At 35.6% G+C, this 18,322-nt stretch overlaps 2 protein-coding genes across 3 annotated transcripts in view; both read left to right on the top strand.

Annotated features, from left to right (window-relative positions):
* The window catches only part of Galphao (G protein alpha o subunit), a 37,021-nt gene extending 23,612 nt beyond the window's left edge, over positions 1-13,409 (top strand). For both annotated transcript variants that reach the window (XM_089704586.1, XM_089704584.1), the window contains exons 5-8: positions 7,633-7,761; positions 8,402-8,531; positions 9,099-9,252; positions 10,137-13,409. In XM_089704586.1, coding sequence (XP_089560712.1) covers positions 7,633-7,761; positions 8,402-8,531; positions 9,099-9,252; positions 10,137-10,324 — 601 coding nt within the window. In that variant the 3' untranslated portion in view covers positions 10,325-13,409. The remainder of the gene's footprint in view (positions 1-7,632; positions 7,762-8,401; positions 8,532-9,098; positions 9,253-10,136) is intronic.
* A 961-nt stretch (positions 13,410-14,370) lies between these two features.
* On the top strand, positions 14,371-15,483 carry koko (cyclin Q). The gene is made up of 2 exons (XM_089704744.1): positions 14,371-15,151; positions 15,350-15,483. The coding sequence occupies exons 1-2, from the start codon at positions 14,486-14,488 to the stop codon at positions 15,437-15,439; spliced, it is 756 nt and encodes a 251-aa protein (XP_089560870.1). The 5' UTR covers positions 14,371-14,485; the 3' UTR covers positions 15,440-15,483.
* The last annotated feature ends 2,839 nt before the right edge of the window (positions 15,484-18,322 follow it).

Below are 18,322 nucleotides of genomic sequence, written 5' to 3'. Positions count from 1 at the left end.
AAAAATTCTGAAAAACAGTTAAGACTTTACATTGGTACAAGTGAAAAGTAATAGAAGCTTCTGAAATATTTTCTATGCGTAGGCCGTCGCGTTATGATAACAGATAGGTATTTAGCGTCTTTATGATAATTGTGAAAAGAAAGTCCCAAGGCACCATGACTTGCAATTGCATCAAACCGAGAGAAAATTGGGTTGTGTAATTCATCATTTTGCATAGATTACGAAACGAATCGAAGGCAATTGATCTAGGTGATGTCACAGATGTGTTCAATTAGCGGGTCCCTCAATAAGTGGGTGCGGTACACCGCGCCGATTGGCTCGTCCGGTCGCTGGGAACTAAGTACATTAGTGCATCTTCCGCAATCACTACGTGTATAGTGTTAATGCTATGTGTAATATACCTAATGTATAAAACAATCTTTTGATAGTAACACTTTTTGACAAATTATTTTTGTACTCATCTTGCAAAACATATTGTTTTACAAACGTATAAACACTTTCCAATAGTTTGTTGTTTTAATAACGCAATTCAGTACTTCAGTAGATATAATATGTAAAATGTTAAGCATTGAAAGAAACTCGATAGGGATAACCTTGTCTGTGTGTTTGATTTGTATTTAAATGCGGTCGACGGATGCTGCTGCAATTGCCACAAGGAACTCTTTGTGATAGTATCGTTGCCCGACTCTGCTTTAATACTAATTACTAATGATTGCGCAAAGAATTTGCTTTCAACACTAGGTGGATAATATCGATTTAAATATAAAATTGCAAGCTGTAAATGGAATTTTTCTCGTATTTCGTCGGATACAATGGGGCTTTAAAGTATGTACAATATGGCGGTCTTCTGATCATACATATAATTGGGGTGCCGCGGCCGACCCGGCTATCTTCCTAGCTTACAAATCCCTTTATCCTATGATAAGAGGAAATTGTCTGTGTTTTGTTTTGTAATAAACGTATGTATCCACATCTTATGCATATAAAAACTATTCCTAGTGTTACCCAAGTTGTGTTTTGAAATTATCGAGCAGTCGTATTTAATGACATGTATAATGCAGCATTGCAGTTTTACATTATTATTATTTCCCAACCATCGATTGTGTTCAAACTGTTGGAAAATAGCTACTCATTGTAGTTTTCATGCGTAATACGCATGAGATTATGAAATATGTCTTATGAAAACACGCGATAACTTTCGTCCTCTGTTCTCATTATTTGTTTAAGATTACAGTCGACGTGTACATATACAATGGCTTAGAATTTTTTTTATTTAACTATGGAAATTGAAAGAGCTTTAATGGAATATGAGAGCTTGAAGAGGTATTATTCAGGACAGACACGTGTAGTGTGTGTGTGTGCGTGTAGGGACATGGGGCTTGCATCCTCAATACGCCCATTAAAGCCGCAGGGCGGGTAGGGTGGCGACAGATTTACGCGCTGATCGCATGACGGTCGCCTTAATTTTCAACACTTGAGAGCGTTTACTTCTCGTACGCTATTGCGGCTAAAAATGTTTCTGAAGGGATAAACTGCGGTATTTTTGTATGAATTATGATATGGGCGGGTCTAATGTGGTATTATAGGTGTAACGTGTTATTTTCAGGAAGCGAACATGTAATTCATAAATTGGTTGCGTGTTGGCCAATAATGCTGAATTGGAGTATCCTTTAGTTTGATTGAGATTGCAAAACGTCGGTTGTGTATAATATGGATTGTGTCAAATCGGTTATGCGTAGAACAGAGTGGGTAAAGCAAATCGGACCGGCCGGGGCGTAGCAGCGGAATCAAAGGCGAGGGATCGGCGTGCGGCGGCGCGGCGGGAGTATTGATCGGGCGTCACACGCGCGACCTGTTGCCGGGCTGCGACGCTCCAACGGCGCTCGGCTCGCATCTGCCGGCGCACGCCGCGCCGTTATTTGAATTTCCTATAGAAGCATTGTAATATCACGTTGGACGTTCATTGAAATTGAAGTAGGATGCAAAATTAAATTCTTGGAAGTTTGATAGAAAATTAAAAAAAAAAAAACGCTAGTTAATGCAGAAGAAGAACATTGATTATTAGCAATGTTAAGTTTTAGTTAAGTTGCATTGTTGCGAAATTTATTATAATATGTACTAACTAGAAAATCGTAATTATTGCTTTGCTTTTTATAAATTGTCCTGAAAATTTGCAGTCATAAGAAGAAATCAATGACAAATATATCGTCTATATAATATATATATTATATAAATGTCTCAAGCTCATTTCAGAAACTAGAATTAACAAATTTTAATGCAATACTAAATTTTATTGAAGTTTTAATAAAATCGTACGTAGGTAGGTAAACACGAGAGTGCATATGTGAGGTACGAGTAGCTGAACGGTAAAACTGAAGTCCTATTTAAACTCGTTTCGGGGCGATGCGATGAAACCTGCAATTAAAACTTTGTATGCGCTCACTCAAAGGCTTTGCCCATGTATTATTAGAGGCCATTAGTTGTACAGAACCTATATCTTATATGTATATAAAAATGAATCGCAAAATGTGTTGGTAAGCGCATAACTCGAGAACGGCTGAACCGATTTCGATACTTCTTTTTTTATTATATTCCTTGAAGTACGAGGATGGTTCTAGCCGGGGCGGACCGCTAGTAGGCAATAAATGAAGATACAATAAGAACAAAAAATACATGAATACTTTGTGAGCAAAATGGTTGCTGTTCTCTAAAAATTTAATTAGTAAAAGAACCGAGAAAGTCTGATAGCTCTGAAAGTTTAGGAATTTTTTTTACTTAAACTCAGGCTTGATATTATGCATTCAACTATTCCTTTTATTTATTGATTACTGCTTGGAAACCAGTTATAGTAGGTATTGTACTACTTTTAAGGGGGTAAAAAATAGCGACTCATGTTAAATTGTAGGGCAGTATTGATCAATCCTAATGCGTCTGCCTTTTAAGACTTCATTATTGAAAAAGTTTTAAGATTTAATGTTAAATTTAATAATGACGAAGCTTGTGTGGAAATAAAATATGCGAATGAGGAAACATTTCTTGCTGCAATTGTAAAGATTTCGTTACAAAAGCTTATGAGTTAAACATTCATTGCCTTCCCTCTTAACTCGGCAGATTCGGGAGAGTTAATTTAATATTACGAGAAGAAGAGTTTGATATCAAATATTGGGGAAAACTCGCATATGTTTGCAGCGTGATCATTTTGACTGATCCGAATGTAATTCATCCTTGCCCACTGACCCATTTAATGTTGACAGTGTCTTGACGTCAGCGGCGGACTTGAGCGAAAAATTTCGTGCGTTGTGTACTCGTTAAGAAAATTTACGTCTACGTTTCTAACATTGATTGTATAGAGTTCCAATTATTTTCACTATTTTGGTAGATAGATTCATACAATTCAAACAATGCACTGTTTTTGTAATTTGACACATTTTGGACGAAAACTCCATAATATCGTACAATTCTCTCGTCTCTAAAACAGCAGCAACTCCCCCAGATCTTTAACCAAAACAACAAACACAAGGCCAGAACGGTTACAATACTTAAGTAACGCGTTTAAACACATTTCCAACTTCACAGCACTACAGTGGAGGCTTAATAAGAAAGCGTCCCCGGCCTGGCACCGGGCCAAACGTTCTCCTGACATTGAACCCCCGACGTCACTCGAGCTTCGCCACGTTTCTCTTATTGTACTGTTAAAGATATAGCTCTCCTGTTATATAACACTGGGAGTGAAGATACGATACAAATAGGCACATAGCATGTTGATAATAAGATATCTATATGCTGCTGTGTCATATGTGGCTAAAACTAATTTTGACCAACATTAATGAATGTTGCTTTGGATATGGATAGCATAAAGCAGGTTTAGGATTTGGCCCTTTTTTAAGGCTTAAAGCTGACCGTTTGTAAGGTGTTAGGTGATTAAATTCTTTCGTGTTTGACTCAAATTTTGACGTAATGATAACAATATTCTGGAAGATTAAGATCTGGAAGAAATCGCTCTAAAGCGATAAGACCGCCATTTGTACTTAGTTTAAGCTATCTTTAAGTGTTTGTGTTTCTTCTTTTTTTATTCTCTTTAAGTGCAATAAAGGATTGATAAATAAATAAATAAATATTTATGAGGCATAAATATTTATTGAGGTGTATTTAAGAAATTAAAATATTTCGATATATTTTGTATTATAATCCTATTTACATATACCTAAATATGTAAAGATTATAGAGATAATTTTACTTCTACAATAATAAGCAAGCAAGGTCTGAAATTTTAACAAGGTGGAAGAGTCACATAATTATCTTGCTCTGGATATAATGTGAAAACACCCAATTATTCTACGTTTTTGAAGCAACAAGCCCTGTTGCGCTTCCTGAACAAGTTGGCGTGATATCAATGTAGGTTTCATTATGAAGGTACCCACAGCAGATTTCATGGCAAACTGCCAACCTATCGATATCTTTAGTGGCCTATGGTACCGATATTTGATAGACAACTTTGGTGCAATATTCGGCTTATTAATTGCATGCCAGTTGTATGCGTTCTACCAAGCAGTAAATGCTAGGTAAAGGAATATAGTGGGACGTTTATAGGTTCTTTTCATATATATATGTTTTGATGAGATATTACTATAGTTTTTACATCGTAGTTATTTTCATTTTTCAGTTCATTATATGAATTCAGAAACTTTTAATCAAAGTACGCAGTGCCTTTCAATGCAGACATGTTCAGTGTGTATTTTCCACATTCTTTAGCATTAAAAATATAGCAAATATAAAAATCATACGATTGAATAGTTGCGTTTAAATGGGCATTCATATTAATAAAAAGCTCGCGTGCCGAGGCGGCGTGGTTTTTCATTCGGGTCGCCGTTAGCCGTGCCGTGTCTACAGTCTGGCCTTACACGATTTAATATTCAAATATGAACTAGGCTGAGGAAAGTAAACCGCCGACTATCTGCAGTGTAATCTAAAACCTTTGCATTCACAATTTTGTGGAGATCTTTATTGTAGATTGCGGTTGTGTATACGTAAAGTCAAGGTGCGATATTATCAAGTTCGCAAAGTAAATAGGAAACGTGTTCCCTTTATTATGCATGATATTTAAATACAGTTTTCCTTATTAATGGGTTTATAGAAAATGTAAACTACGTCAAACTTATTCGTGGGTGCTTGTTAGATTATATTTACTGGAACATAGGAACATAAATATGTTCATACGAAACATTATCAAACAAACGTTCCTTTTCCTTTTTTAGTATATTATGATTTGCTTTCTCAAACGGTGTTTAATAAGTCTATAATAAAAACCATTTGAGAAAGCGAAACCGTACATCCATCCATGCGCCGTGTTCTATAAAATTATGATGTTTCATCGCGAGTTTTTCCTTGAAACGAATTAAATGACTTTAAGCGAGATGATGCCACTGTGAGTCATTAATTCAGTTCCGTGACCCGGTGATATTGGGATAGTGCGATTCGCAGTGACGAATTGACCAATGGGAGACGGTGATCATGGAGTGAGTATTCACGTCTACCTAACTCACCAATATGTACATATTGTATAATGTGAACCAAATAAGAATAGGAACTATCAATGACCTTTGTGTGTCAAGAGTCATCTGAAAAAATACGATTTGCTAAAAAATCCTTTTTGTATTTCATTAATAGCTTATTTTATTTTGATGATTTTTACATCAAATTTAAATATAAACGTTTTAGCTGAACTCGCTTCAAAAATTCGTGAAAATTCACATCATGACGTCAAAATATGGCGCTGAAACGAGTAATCTTAGTTTGATTGCATAGTATGCAGTGCCAACACCAGTCTCTGTAGGTACTGACCAATGGGTGCTATTGATCGAGTTGTACACTCGTAATTATTTGATTTACACTGTGTATAGGATTGTGGTTAAATTGTCTACGTCAACGTGAAACGGTGAATCACCACTTGCAATTAGCTTTTTATTTGTGCGTTCAAAACATACTGTAAACACGGTTTTTATGTTGTTTGTAGCCTATTGTACCTACTCTTGCGTCTTGATTGAAGGAAAATTGCAATTGAATACAAAACTTTCTTTAATAAGAAGCAAATGAAGGTTAAGTCTAAAGATTTATCACCACATACATATACAGGTTGACTCATTTTATTTTCAAACTAAGATAAATAGTCGCACATTTTGCAGACGGCAAAAAACCGAGAACACGGGCATAAATCACCAGCTAGCTAAGATTAAGAATGTCAATGAAAGAAGCATCAAGCCTTGAATGAGCAAGCTGATTAAATATGTCTATGAATCGTTTGTGTCCAATTAAGGGTGGAACTAAAACGAGAAACCCGACCGAGGAATGTGACACGAGCCACGTAGGTACATGCACTCGGTTATTATATATCGTGACTAAAGCAATCGACTTGATTATGCTAAATGCTAATAGCGGCCGATGCTTTGATGCTTTCGAGGGTCTGATATTGATTGCACTGCAAATGTATCTAACTATGTATTTGTATAACGGATAAGTTAAGTTTGTAGAAATTAGTAACGGAATTACATATAGAAGTTAGATTCTTGGGCATGGTTTTATATGGTGATCTGACCGATGGGTGTTTCGGTAGAAGGTATTAAGGCATATATGAAAGCAAAGTTTGATTTTTAATTTGAACAGTAGTCGCGTTATATTTGATTCCCGATCATTTGCAATTATTTCGGACAAAGGAATCGAACGATGACTTCGCATATAAATTGTCGCATAGGCAATTTTGTCTTCATATTTGGCCACAAGAGCCGATTCAAATTCTTATTTGTTCACGGCGTCGCACCGTTTCCGCTGTGCACAATATACGAATGATGCAAAACACAGTAAATGGGACACTGGTAATGTTGTAAATTCGATAGTTTGTATCCTTTATAGTTTACATTGTCATGTATCCTGTATCCGTTTTTATGTTGATTTTCTTGAAGATGGTAAGGTCAATAATTATTTTGATGCACATCTATAAGAGATTTCAACTTAGAATTAAACGTTCAAAGATTCAAAATATAGGTGATATTTTAAGCAATCTATTGTCTATAATAGTAACCAAGCAGACGAACTACAAGTATCAGTGAGTATTCTATAAACAGGGGCCAATTAGATGTATGCAGAATATTGATTGACATCTCTACTGCGGCGCTATCTACACTCCAGTACTTGATTAAATGCGAGTGTAGGTTGAGACTTGCTCGATTCCGAGAAATAATTCCTTATCAATGTATCGTGTTTGCTCGGCTAGTCTTGCGCATTCTTGAGCAAAATTTTAACTAGTCTTCTCACATAAATAAAGGAGAAGCTTGTCTATTATGTAATTTGAATATATGTTACAAGGTGATGTTGATTGTCTACTTTTACTGTTTCGCACAATTTAACGTTTGTATTGGTGCCATATGTATCGAAACTTCGAAAGTGACAATTGACTATATGGACCTCTAATGAAATAGAACAAATTACACAGCAATACTTTCGGATAATGCATTTTAAGTGTTTTAATAATGACTGTATCCTCAAATTTTAAACGTAAACGTATCAAGGAATACTTCTTTATATTTATTCAAGATATAGTTTATACATACTATAATATGGTTTTTTATTTGTCCACAGTTTCTTGGACGATCTGGACCGGTTAGGCGCCAGAGACTACCAACCCACCGAGCAAGACATCCTTAGGACCAGAGTCAAAACCACCGGTATCGTCGAAGTGCATTTCTCCTTCAAAAACCTCAATTTCAAGTAAGTTTCTTTAACATCAGAATAAGTAGAAGAAACAAAATTAATGCGCCAATTTTGCTATGCAACAAAAATAATATTATTTTACTATTAAAATAATTATACTTTTTTATACTGTATTGTACATATTATGTTAAATGATTAATATACAAAAACAAATGTGATTAATTATATGATGGTGCTACAGATTGTGCATAACTAAATAGCACGAGACTACAATTAATAATTACAAAATTGAATATTTATGAAAACAATTTCTAGGGACTCATTTATTAACCAATTAAACTGTAAAGTTGATCACTTAATGGTCCCTGTTCAAGTAGACCTTAATAATAGCCAAGTGTGTCATATTTTACCATGGTTTATGGTATAACCCAAAACAAATATGTAGCAGGAACAAAATTATGGTAATTATGATGATGGATAAATGAATTAATGAAATGATCGAATTAATTTAAGAAAATTCTTTATTGCGTTACAAAAAAATCATAAACTCAACACAAACAGCGAAAGGCGATCTTATCGTTATGCTGCGATCTCTACCAGGCAATCCTCATAATGAAAGGAAAACAAAAACCAACTGGTGGGTGAGCAAAAGTAACTTGATGATGTTATTTATATTGATGATTATAATAATTTCTAGATTGTTCGACGTCGGCGGCCAACGGTCGGAGCGGAAGAAGTGGATCCACTGCTTCGAAGATGTGACCGCGATCATATTCTGCGTCGCCATGTCTGAATACGACCAGGTGTTGCACGAGGATGAGACAACGGTGATTATTTCCTTGGTTTTAACTTACTATTTGATTTGGTCAGTTTATATTTTAATATTTTATAGTATACAGTCAACTATAACTAATATGTACTTGAAAGATGTGACTAGTACAATAATGTGTTGAGTAATTTTTTTAGTCATGTTTGACGCTTACAGAAGATGGACAAATTGATAGTTGATCAAGAAAAAATGGACAGAAAAATAAAAAATATTGGATTGTAAAAGTAGTCACAAAGTTTAAAAGTATACTAATCTCTATGAATTTCGATTTGCAAGGTTCAATCAGCAACATCATCTGCGTAATACCCGCATTAAACGATTACTAATTTTTATTCAAATTCGATCAATTTAGAGTAGAACAATTTTTGAGTGAAAGTGCTAAAACGCAATAATAATAATAGTATTAGTAGCATAGGATATCGTAATTTTGATTATAAAATTTCCGCAAAATTCTAAAACACATCCTCGCTAACGATAGCACAATAACCTTTTTTTTCCTGAAATAAAAGTAATAAAATTAAAAATAAGACCTAAAATTAATCGCATTCGCTCCTCAAAATTCCAGAACCGCATGCAGGAGAGCTTGAAGCTGTTCGACTCGATCTGCAACAATAAGTGGTTCACGGACACCAGCATCATCCTGTTCCTGAACAAGAAGGATCTGTTCGAAGAGAAGATTCGCCGGTCACCACTCACCATCTGCTTCCCGGAGTACACCGGTACATGCTTTTGTTATTTTTACTTACTAATATTATTAATGTGAAATATTGTTTGTTACTCCTTCACACAACTGCAAAACCGATTTTCATTAATTTTGGCAACGTTTTTATCTCGTAAATCCCACGGGAACGGGAACTGTGCGAGTTTTTTCTATGACTAAACGGGCGAAGCTGCGGGTGAAAAGCTAGTATTTTATATGACAAATTTTGAATAATAAGCAATGTTTTTAAAACTAAGTTGGTTCTGAAGCTGATGATTAATATTTTATTTATTTCTGTATTATGATTTAAAAGTGCATCTAAAAGTACTTATCTCTGTGTGTGGTGTTATATGGTTATTGTTATCACTTTATTATGAGATAAAGGTAAAGATAACTTAGAATAATCAAATCAAGTAGAACTTGTATGAACGTCGAAAGTAGAATTTGTATTATCACACGGACAATAAACTGACGGACTGATAAAATTATTGTTTCATCAAATTAACTCTAATTAGAAAGTAGCATCACTACATAGTATGAGACAAAGTTGCTTCTTGCTGTCTATCTTTGTTATTTGTTTTTGCGTTTGCATTGCGTGCGTTTGAGTTTTTGACGTGACAACGTTTTATAATTCGATATAGCCGGCTGCACAAAAAACATGACTCATGCGGCGTTACCTCGCTCTGAGGCGTTCCATGTAAAACTTGAAGTGTAAGCGAGAGCGCGGAAAGAGCGACAAAGAAGCACAATCGAACGTTGTCACGTTCAACTATCGTCAGTAAACTGACTTTACAGACAACGAATTTTTTTTATTAAGATAGTGTTCTCGAGACAGGTTGAAGCGTATAATTTTGTAAGTTTTAAGCAATGCCGGCCTTCTATATAATGTGTATGTGTCCCCAGGTGCACAAGAGTACGGCGAGGCGGCTGCGTACATCCAGGCGCAGTTCGAGGCGAAGAACAAGTCCACCACGAAGGAGATCTACTGCCACATGACGTGCGCCACCGACACCAACAACATCCAGTTCGTGTTCGACGCCGTCACTGACGTCATCATCGCCAACAACCTGCGCGGCTGCGGCCTCTACTAGACACCACAGACTACACTAGTGGGAATCGACCATAGACAAGAACGACTTTTTTCCCGCCTGGATACCAGCAATTTTCACATTTATTTTTCCGCCCGGATACAAGCCCTTTTGATTTTATGGTCTTTTCAAAACCCGTTCGACGGCTATGTAAATTCTCACTAGGCCCAGTCCACTTGTACGATGATAGTGTCCGATGTTAATCATTTGTGCGACGATGTGACGTTTCGTTCGATTCAGTTGCAGTTTGGACACGATTCAGAGTACGTAGTGTCGCTCCGATGTAAGACGGAAGCATTTATTTGTATCGCCGTTAGTGTGCGGCGTGTATCTGTACAAGGCCGCAGACGTATGTGTAAGCTTGAAGCCGACGCACGTCGCTTGGGCACGTGGCCCCCGCTACAGTGTGCGACTCACAGAACATATAAAAGAGGTTAGAATGGCAATAATTCACCGTTCCTATAAGAACCGGTGTCGCCTGTGGGTGTGGCCAAGTCCGCGCAAGTCAGCTTACGCACATATTTGCAATTTCAAATCTAGCCAATCATAGCGCCGCGCGATCACGCGATTTAAAATGGAACGAATCATACGCATGATGATGATATGAGCAGTGCTCATATCCTTGGCGCGTCTGCCCCGCCTACAAGGCCTTTCTAACCTCTTTTATATGTTCTGTGGTGCGACTAGATCCGAATCGGTCCCCACTCTTTGTAATATATACCGTTTAGTTGGTTTCGCCCCCGGTTCGTTAGACATCTAGTGTTCGTAAAGTTTGGTGCTTATACCGTTCGCGGTCTAGTGGGCGCGGGGCCGTTATATACTCACTCTCTTACGGACCAATGCCAGATGGAACCAATGCTTAGCGCCGAGTAGAGTGCGCGACAGGCCTACTTACTGTTATGAATATCATTCCATTTAGAATTGACTCGGTCACGATGATTTATTTTTTATAAACTTTTCGATGCACAACTGTAGCCTAGGTCGTCGTGAGATCGTTTCGTTTTTGCATTTTGTAGCGTTGTCGCGACGCCTATCTTAGTGTTTATTTAAGTTAAGTCACGTTAGCACAAAATGTTTATTCCTACGAGAGCATTAATCGTTTATTCAATATACAATGTTTTAATAATTATTTTTTTGTGTTCATATTTTTTCTATATCACTTTACAATAACCATAAGGTGTAGCCGTTTAAGATCTACTCTTTGTAATCAATTATAAAATCGTTTTAGGTATTTATTTCGTGTAGCGTATTTATAAAGTTTCGGACTTGTATGATGTAACGGACGTATTTAATTTTATGGATAAGCGTAATCAACATTCACGGTCTCGTTAGTCGGAGATTATCATATGAACGTGTCGAAGGGCAGTTGTACACTGCGACACCGATCGGTTCTGTTCGCGCGATGTAAGATATGTGAGTATATAAACTTGTATACACTCGCGAATTGGCGTTAGCTCCATTATACATATATATACTATATAACATAATTTATTATTAATAATAAAATAAAAAAAATCTTACTTTTAAGCATTAGGACAGTAACTGTATCGATAAACGTTAATTAATAATGCGATTAGAAGGTAACCTTTACTATCGTCATAGTTAGGTCATTTTCATTTTATGTTTATTGAGTATGTAAAAAGTGATTACTTAAATGAAAATGTAACGCCTACGTGTGACCGCGCGGCCACTCCGAGCCGAGACCTCGGAACCAAAGATTTAATCGTTAAATACTTTAAGAACCTATCGATGTATCTTATAATTACTATCACTCGAGATCGATGTAACTACTATTTTTCGTAGATTCCACTTACTGATAATTAATTTGTTAATGAAAATTCGGGAGTGGCCCGCGACCCGAGCGTTCGTCGCTCGCTTGTTGCTAGGTAGGTTTTTTACTGTTATGTAACAATATGTGTATGTAAAACAAAACTAATAATTATAATTAGCGCAGTTATACATTTGATCCGAGATGTACGTTTAAGCTTCATTACATTTTAGACGGTCGGCCCGTCTGAATATCTTCATGTCTTTTTATGTGTTCCTCCGCTTATCATGTATGCTTTAAATTTCGAGTGAATGTGATGTAAATTTTGTACACTGCCGCCGATGTCGGTTCGCTCGGACAGTTTTTAGTTCGTAAGAGTTTGTCGGACACGCACACCGCTTTCGGTATCCCCACTGTACCTTAGCGGGTCAAACGCAACAACACCTCACTCCCATATCAAAGTCCGCTCAAATTTACCAGATACGTGCTAAATCTTCTAATTCGAAGACTGAAATGTTGCCGCTCAAGAGTTCTAACGCTTTACTTAGGTTCGACGTACGGACGGACGGACGGACGGGTGTGTGCATAGGTTTGATCGGTGTAGATGTTTTTAATATTACAGCATCTAAACCATGAACTCGCGACATTCAGTAAATTAAGTCTCGACAATCATCACATTGCTTGTTCATATTTGCCAAAGTTTAAGCTCACGTCCATTACATGTAATTCCTTAATGTTTTAATTACGTGTGACAATCGACGAGGCGGAGGCGTGGCGCTCGATGTCGAATATTATAATCTTATTATCGGTACTGATCTGAGTACAATGTGAAATCTTTAGAATTGATGAACATTTACTTCTAGCGCATATGAGAGCCGCTAGGTGTTCCACTACTCGAGTGCGGTGCGTTAGCGCATTGGCTACTGACTACATCTCTGTACGAGCACTACGCGTGTTCGTATTCGAGAAACATTCAACCAACTAAAATTAAATAAAACGCCTGGCGGTTCAGTAAATTGAACAAATGTTTAAGGAAATAAAGTTTTTAGTCACTAGTGGGTAATTTTTGAATGTGATTCAATCTTATCTTTATTTTTCTATATGGAGTGACTTTGTTAATTTCTTTGTTTCAAATTATTTTTTGTAATGCATTTAATGAAAGCGATGTATTTAATCAACGATGTAATTAAACAATATTTTCTCTTTTGTATCTCATCTGCACTGGTATTTTTTATTGAATTTACTATAAATGTACTTTTAAGTGTATAATTTTAAATAATTACTGAAAATGATTATATTCTAATTTTTATGTTCAAATAATTTTGTTTGTTTTATTTTAACAACCTAGACCCTGTCCTTACTTTAATAAGATATTTTATTTATTATGTTATACACAATACAGAGAAATAGGCTAAAGATGAAAATGAGCCCTTATGATAGAGAAAGGTGAATATTTATACAAATTAATTCAGGACACAAACATAAAAATTTTCTGTAGCTGTATTCGCAAAATCCCAAAACATCTACTGTTGGACCGATTACAAAGACCGTCAGGAATCATGAAATTATCATTCTTTGTTTTGCAAAAATGTTCGTATGGATGGAATTATATAAATTAAAGTTTTCGTCTAGACTATCGTTCGCTAGGCACCGCTAGTATTAACGGCTAGATTAATCATTTTATAAACAAAAATTGGGATCGTAAAAAGACCTTTGTAGTCAGAGAGGTACTGAGAGGTAGTACCAAGTTTCACACCAACTTGGCAAGTTGGTGTGAAAGGGATAAAAAAACATACAGGCTCCATACAGGCGTCATTCAACGTCATATTTTCTTGTTACAATTTAATGGTCATAGTGCAATCTCCAGTGTATTAGATATAAGCTTCTTGGTGGTACCCAAGGTGGTACCATAAGGAATATTTTTTTAAAGTAGCATTGACGATAAGTCAACATGATAGCAACACTTGATAAAATTTATTTGTACCCTTTTTATAGCTGAATTTTTAATTTTAAAAATTTATTGCGGGCTAAGCTGTGGGACTAAGATACAAGTCATATCTTTTACGTTGAAATCGTTGTTCTAGACTTAGGGAAACTTATATAAAAAATAAAAATATGCACATATACACACTAACAATAATAAAATATACAATGAACTTAATACTCTGGTTTGATAAGATTATTTAAATCTGATTTAAATTGTATAAATTTGTCATGCCGCTTGATCGTCTATGCGATCCATTATATTTGTAACAATCCAATATCCAATAGCAAACATACTCTGTGTTGTTTATTATTTGTTGTCACTTGTCTATGAATAACCTGTAAAGTGCAAGAATCAATAATCGTAAACAAATTTAAATAATTCATATCATAGTTTAAAGACGATTTCCATAATGAAAGACGTAATCGATGTGATGGCCCTACAAAATAACAGGCGTGAAAAACGCCTACCTGATTATCGTAGTGCTCCAAGTCATAGTTTAGCAACAAACTTCATATTTGAATGCGGCATCAAGCTTGGTTTACAGCCGGCAACAATTGCTACAGCAGCGATATTTTACCACAAATTCTTTAAAGAGGCTGATAAAAATGATTACGATTGTTACGTTGTTTGCACAGCATGTCTTTGTGTCGCCGGAAAGTCGCGCGATGAGCCGGTGAGGCCCAGAGATGCAGTGAATGTAGCACACAATTCAATCAATCGCGGAGCTGGTCCCTTGGAATTAGGAGATGAATACTGGTCGTGGAGAGGAGCTGTAGCGCAAGCAGAATTATTGGTGTTGCGTTTGCTCGGTTTTAATTTAGAAACTCCATCCCCACACAAGTATCTGTTACATTATTTGCGATCTCTACAAGAATGGTTCCCGTCGTCCCAGTGGCGCGGGGCTCCGATTGCCCGCACAGCAATGGCATTCCTACAAGACTTCCATCATTCCCCTCACGTATTAGATTACAGAGCTCCACATACAGCAGTGGCATGTCTGACTCTAGCTCTTCATGCTTTGGGTGTCTCTGTGCCGTTAGCAGCGACATTGGATGATGATTCAGCATGGTATTCTGTAAGTAGTGTACTGAACAATAAGGAATTGAAATGTATGAATTTGTTGTTTGGCAAGTTTGTTTATGCCGAATTTTGAAGTAGCTTTTTGTGAGATCTTTCATACCTAATTGAAGTTAATTCAATGTGAGTGTAATTTAGTTATAGTGTGGGCTGATGTTCTATTTGATTACATTAACATGTACTAATAATTTTCTAGGTTTTTACTAAGGATTTGCCGAAGGAGAAGAATTGGGAGATAATGGAGAAAATTATGCAAGTGTATAGCAGGGAACCTGAACCAATATGATTTATTTAGTATAATAATTTTAGAATAAATGACTTATTTTATGATTTTTGTCTTTTATTTAACCACTCATAAAAATCAGGATTTATGTTTTGCGAACAGTAAAAGCCTTCTATTTCCTAAACATTTGATGATATTAGAAATTTAACTTAAGTACTCAATCAAGATTAAGATTTCATTTCTTTTCATTATTTATTTATTCAAAGGAATAAAAAGTGCCTTGGGCACTTCTTCATATTAATTTATGTATTTGCCTTATGTACTTAGATATGATTTGAATTATCGCCTAAATATGAATTATTCATATACTTAATGAATTGAGTATCTTTATGAAAATATTCCTATGTTGTCTATAGAAGGTTTAAAGTTAACCTTTGATCATTAAAAGCAATAAATACACAATCCTTTACAAAATGAACTTTTTCAAATGATTTTTTTTAATTGTTTATGTACATAGTTAGTATAATAGTTGTTTCCAGTTACATATTACTCTACAAGATTCCTTAATTTTTTAGTTAGCATTGCCGTACATCTAAGGATACATTTTTATAACTACAGTTACAAAAATTTGCACACTGAAGAATATTGATATCATTTTATGTACCTACTTTTAAATTCTATTCGAAGATCGCCTAATTTTATAGGGTCCTTACTTGTTGTGGCCATATTATTATTTATTGCCTCACAAAATATAAAATGATATTAGTTAATTTTTCTCCAATTTTTTTGAGATACAACTGAACAAATTGATGTAAGGCCAACGCTATATTAAGCGTTCATTGATTTTCCTTAAATATAAATAAGGGGGCCGATGGGGGTTCAGAAATAAAAACACAAATTAGATCTACAAACAAATATAATTCAGTTTCTAACATTTTACGATACATAATTTATAAATGTACAGGGTAAGCTCATGACGTGGTAAAGCGGAACTAGTTCACAACTTGCTACCAGATGTAGGTGTGCATTAGATTTAGGAAACGGCGTCACCGCGCTGATATGCTTCGTATGGGACAGGTATGGCGTCTTACAGCTAACGTGAATATGAAATGTTTCATTGAAATGTGCTCTTCGGTTATAATCTACAGTAGACACCGATGACTAGTAATTTATAAAAAATTACGCTACATATAAGCGTATCGATTAATTTACATTATAATGCCAAAAATTCTGCTCCGAAGGAATATACCGGGAGCGAATCGAAAAGTAAATTCTGTGCGTCCCGATGGAAGACAACAGAAATCCTTGACAACGCTTACAATATGTTTGTGCTTCCACGCTTGACACACTGCTATGGATCAAACACATTTGCACATACTATAACTTGGAACGCGATAGGGTTTAACATCTGTATATAAAGAGAAGTATTATTAGGTCTTATGCTATTTTAATCTATAAATAAGTCCACAATGACAAAGTATTAATATGTTATACGACATAAATGATTAATTTATTGCATGATACTTTAACTACGGCTTTAAAATACATCAGGGACAAAGATATAATATAGGTTCGACGCATTCGGCTCACCTGTACAACAATAGTAAATAATATACACAGAAATATCAAGTAATGCATATAAGGGAACATCTCACGTAAATCACACACCAAAAACAGTTTCAACGGACGAATGACAGTAATATAGTATGCAGTTAAATATTCACTATATATTTGAATATATAAATAAATCTGATATAGTATGTAAATCAGTCGTGCTGATTACTCCAGTCGAGTGTCCACCATGCTTGACGTTGCTTACATTATCATATAACCATTTTATCTAAGCTACAGTATGTAGGAATCATGGTTACGTCTAATTATGTAACTGTATCAATGTAAATTTATAATCTATGGATTTTTATATGCTATCATCATACTTTAAGTGTCAGATCAAGCATGGCGACCATAAATATAATTCCGTTTACAATTTAAATGAAAATATTGCAGAATACACACTCCTCACAACACACATAGAAGGCAGTTAAATAGTAAAAACATTGACATCGAGACAGATAGTGAAGTATCAAGATTTACTCAAACAGGCACTTTAAGCTCTACCGCAAATAATTGTAACAAATAGATATGTCGTGGCCATATCGTAGATTTGCTCATTTCATGATATGATCGATCATTTCACGAAATGGTCGCATTTCATGAAATGGCCAACATAGTTTGATCAGATCGTTAAATCGTCAACGTTTCACGATTTGGCCATCCACATTTGGCCAGATCGTATAAAATATAAAGAGTCCATAAAATATTAAAATTCTGAATATTCTAAAAACTTGTTTAATGTCATTCAAGTTAGTGCCGCGGCAGCGGCCGGCGAATGCTAGAAGCGAATCGTTTTTGCAATAAAAAACAGTTAGGTTAGGTTAGGTTAGACTTTGATAAACAACGCACGAGCCGAGCGAGCAAAGCGAGCGTGCCGCGGCAGCGGCCGGCGAGTGCCAGAAGCAGAATCGCTTTTTAAAAAACAAACAATTATAATACTATAGTAGGATATATAAATATAATAAAAGAAAAAATGCGTCTTAAATTATTTTATTTAAGACGCATTTTTTCTTCAATACATATAAGATATCCACATTTTCCATAGTACTCGAACCGTCGTAAATTCTTTGCTATGAATTTCTTCATATTGTTATTAAACGAATTATGAAGTTTTTAACTGCGAATAATTAAATTTTCGCCAGCGCGCGGCCGCCATCTTATCACATAAACACAGAGCTTGCAGCGCCTCTACCAATGATTAATGTAACTATTTTACGATATGATCAAATAATTTTGATCATTTCATGAAAAAACCGCGCGATTAGTTGACCATATCGTGAAACGATTTCTTATCATTCATCTGATCAAGCCACATCATGATGTGGCCAAACT

This window comes from Colias philodice, chromosome 16 (genome assembly GCF_061535455.1).
Source record: "Colias philodice isolate Cphi_HAF_F1 chromosome 16, ilColPhil1 Martin Lab GWU primary, whole genome shotgun sequence".
Taxonomy (NCBI): Eukaryota; Metazoa; Arthropoda; class Insecta; order Lepidoptera; family Pieridae; genus Colias; species Colias philodice.
Note: the sequence above shows the minus strand (reverse complement) of the source record. Positions and strands in the feature narration are given on the sequence as shown.

Coding starts and splice junctions, on each gene's coding strand:
- koko (XM_089704744.1), top strand. CDS start 14,486: ATGAAAGACGTAATCGATGTGATGGCCCTACAAAATAACAGGCGTGAA. Junction 15,152..15,349: donor ATGATTCAGCATGGTATTCT/GTAAGTAGTGTA, acceptor ATAATTTTCTAG/GTTTTTACTAAGGATTTGCC.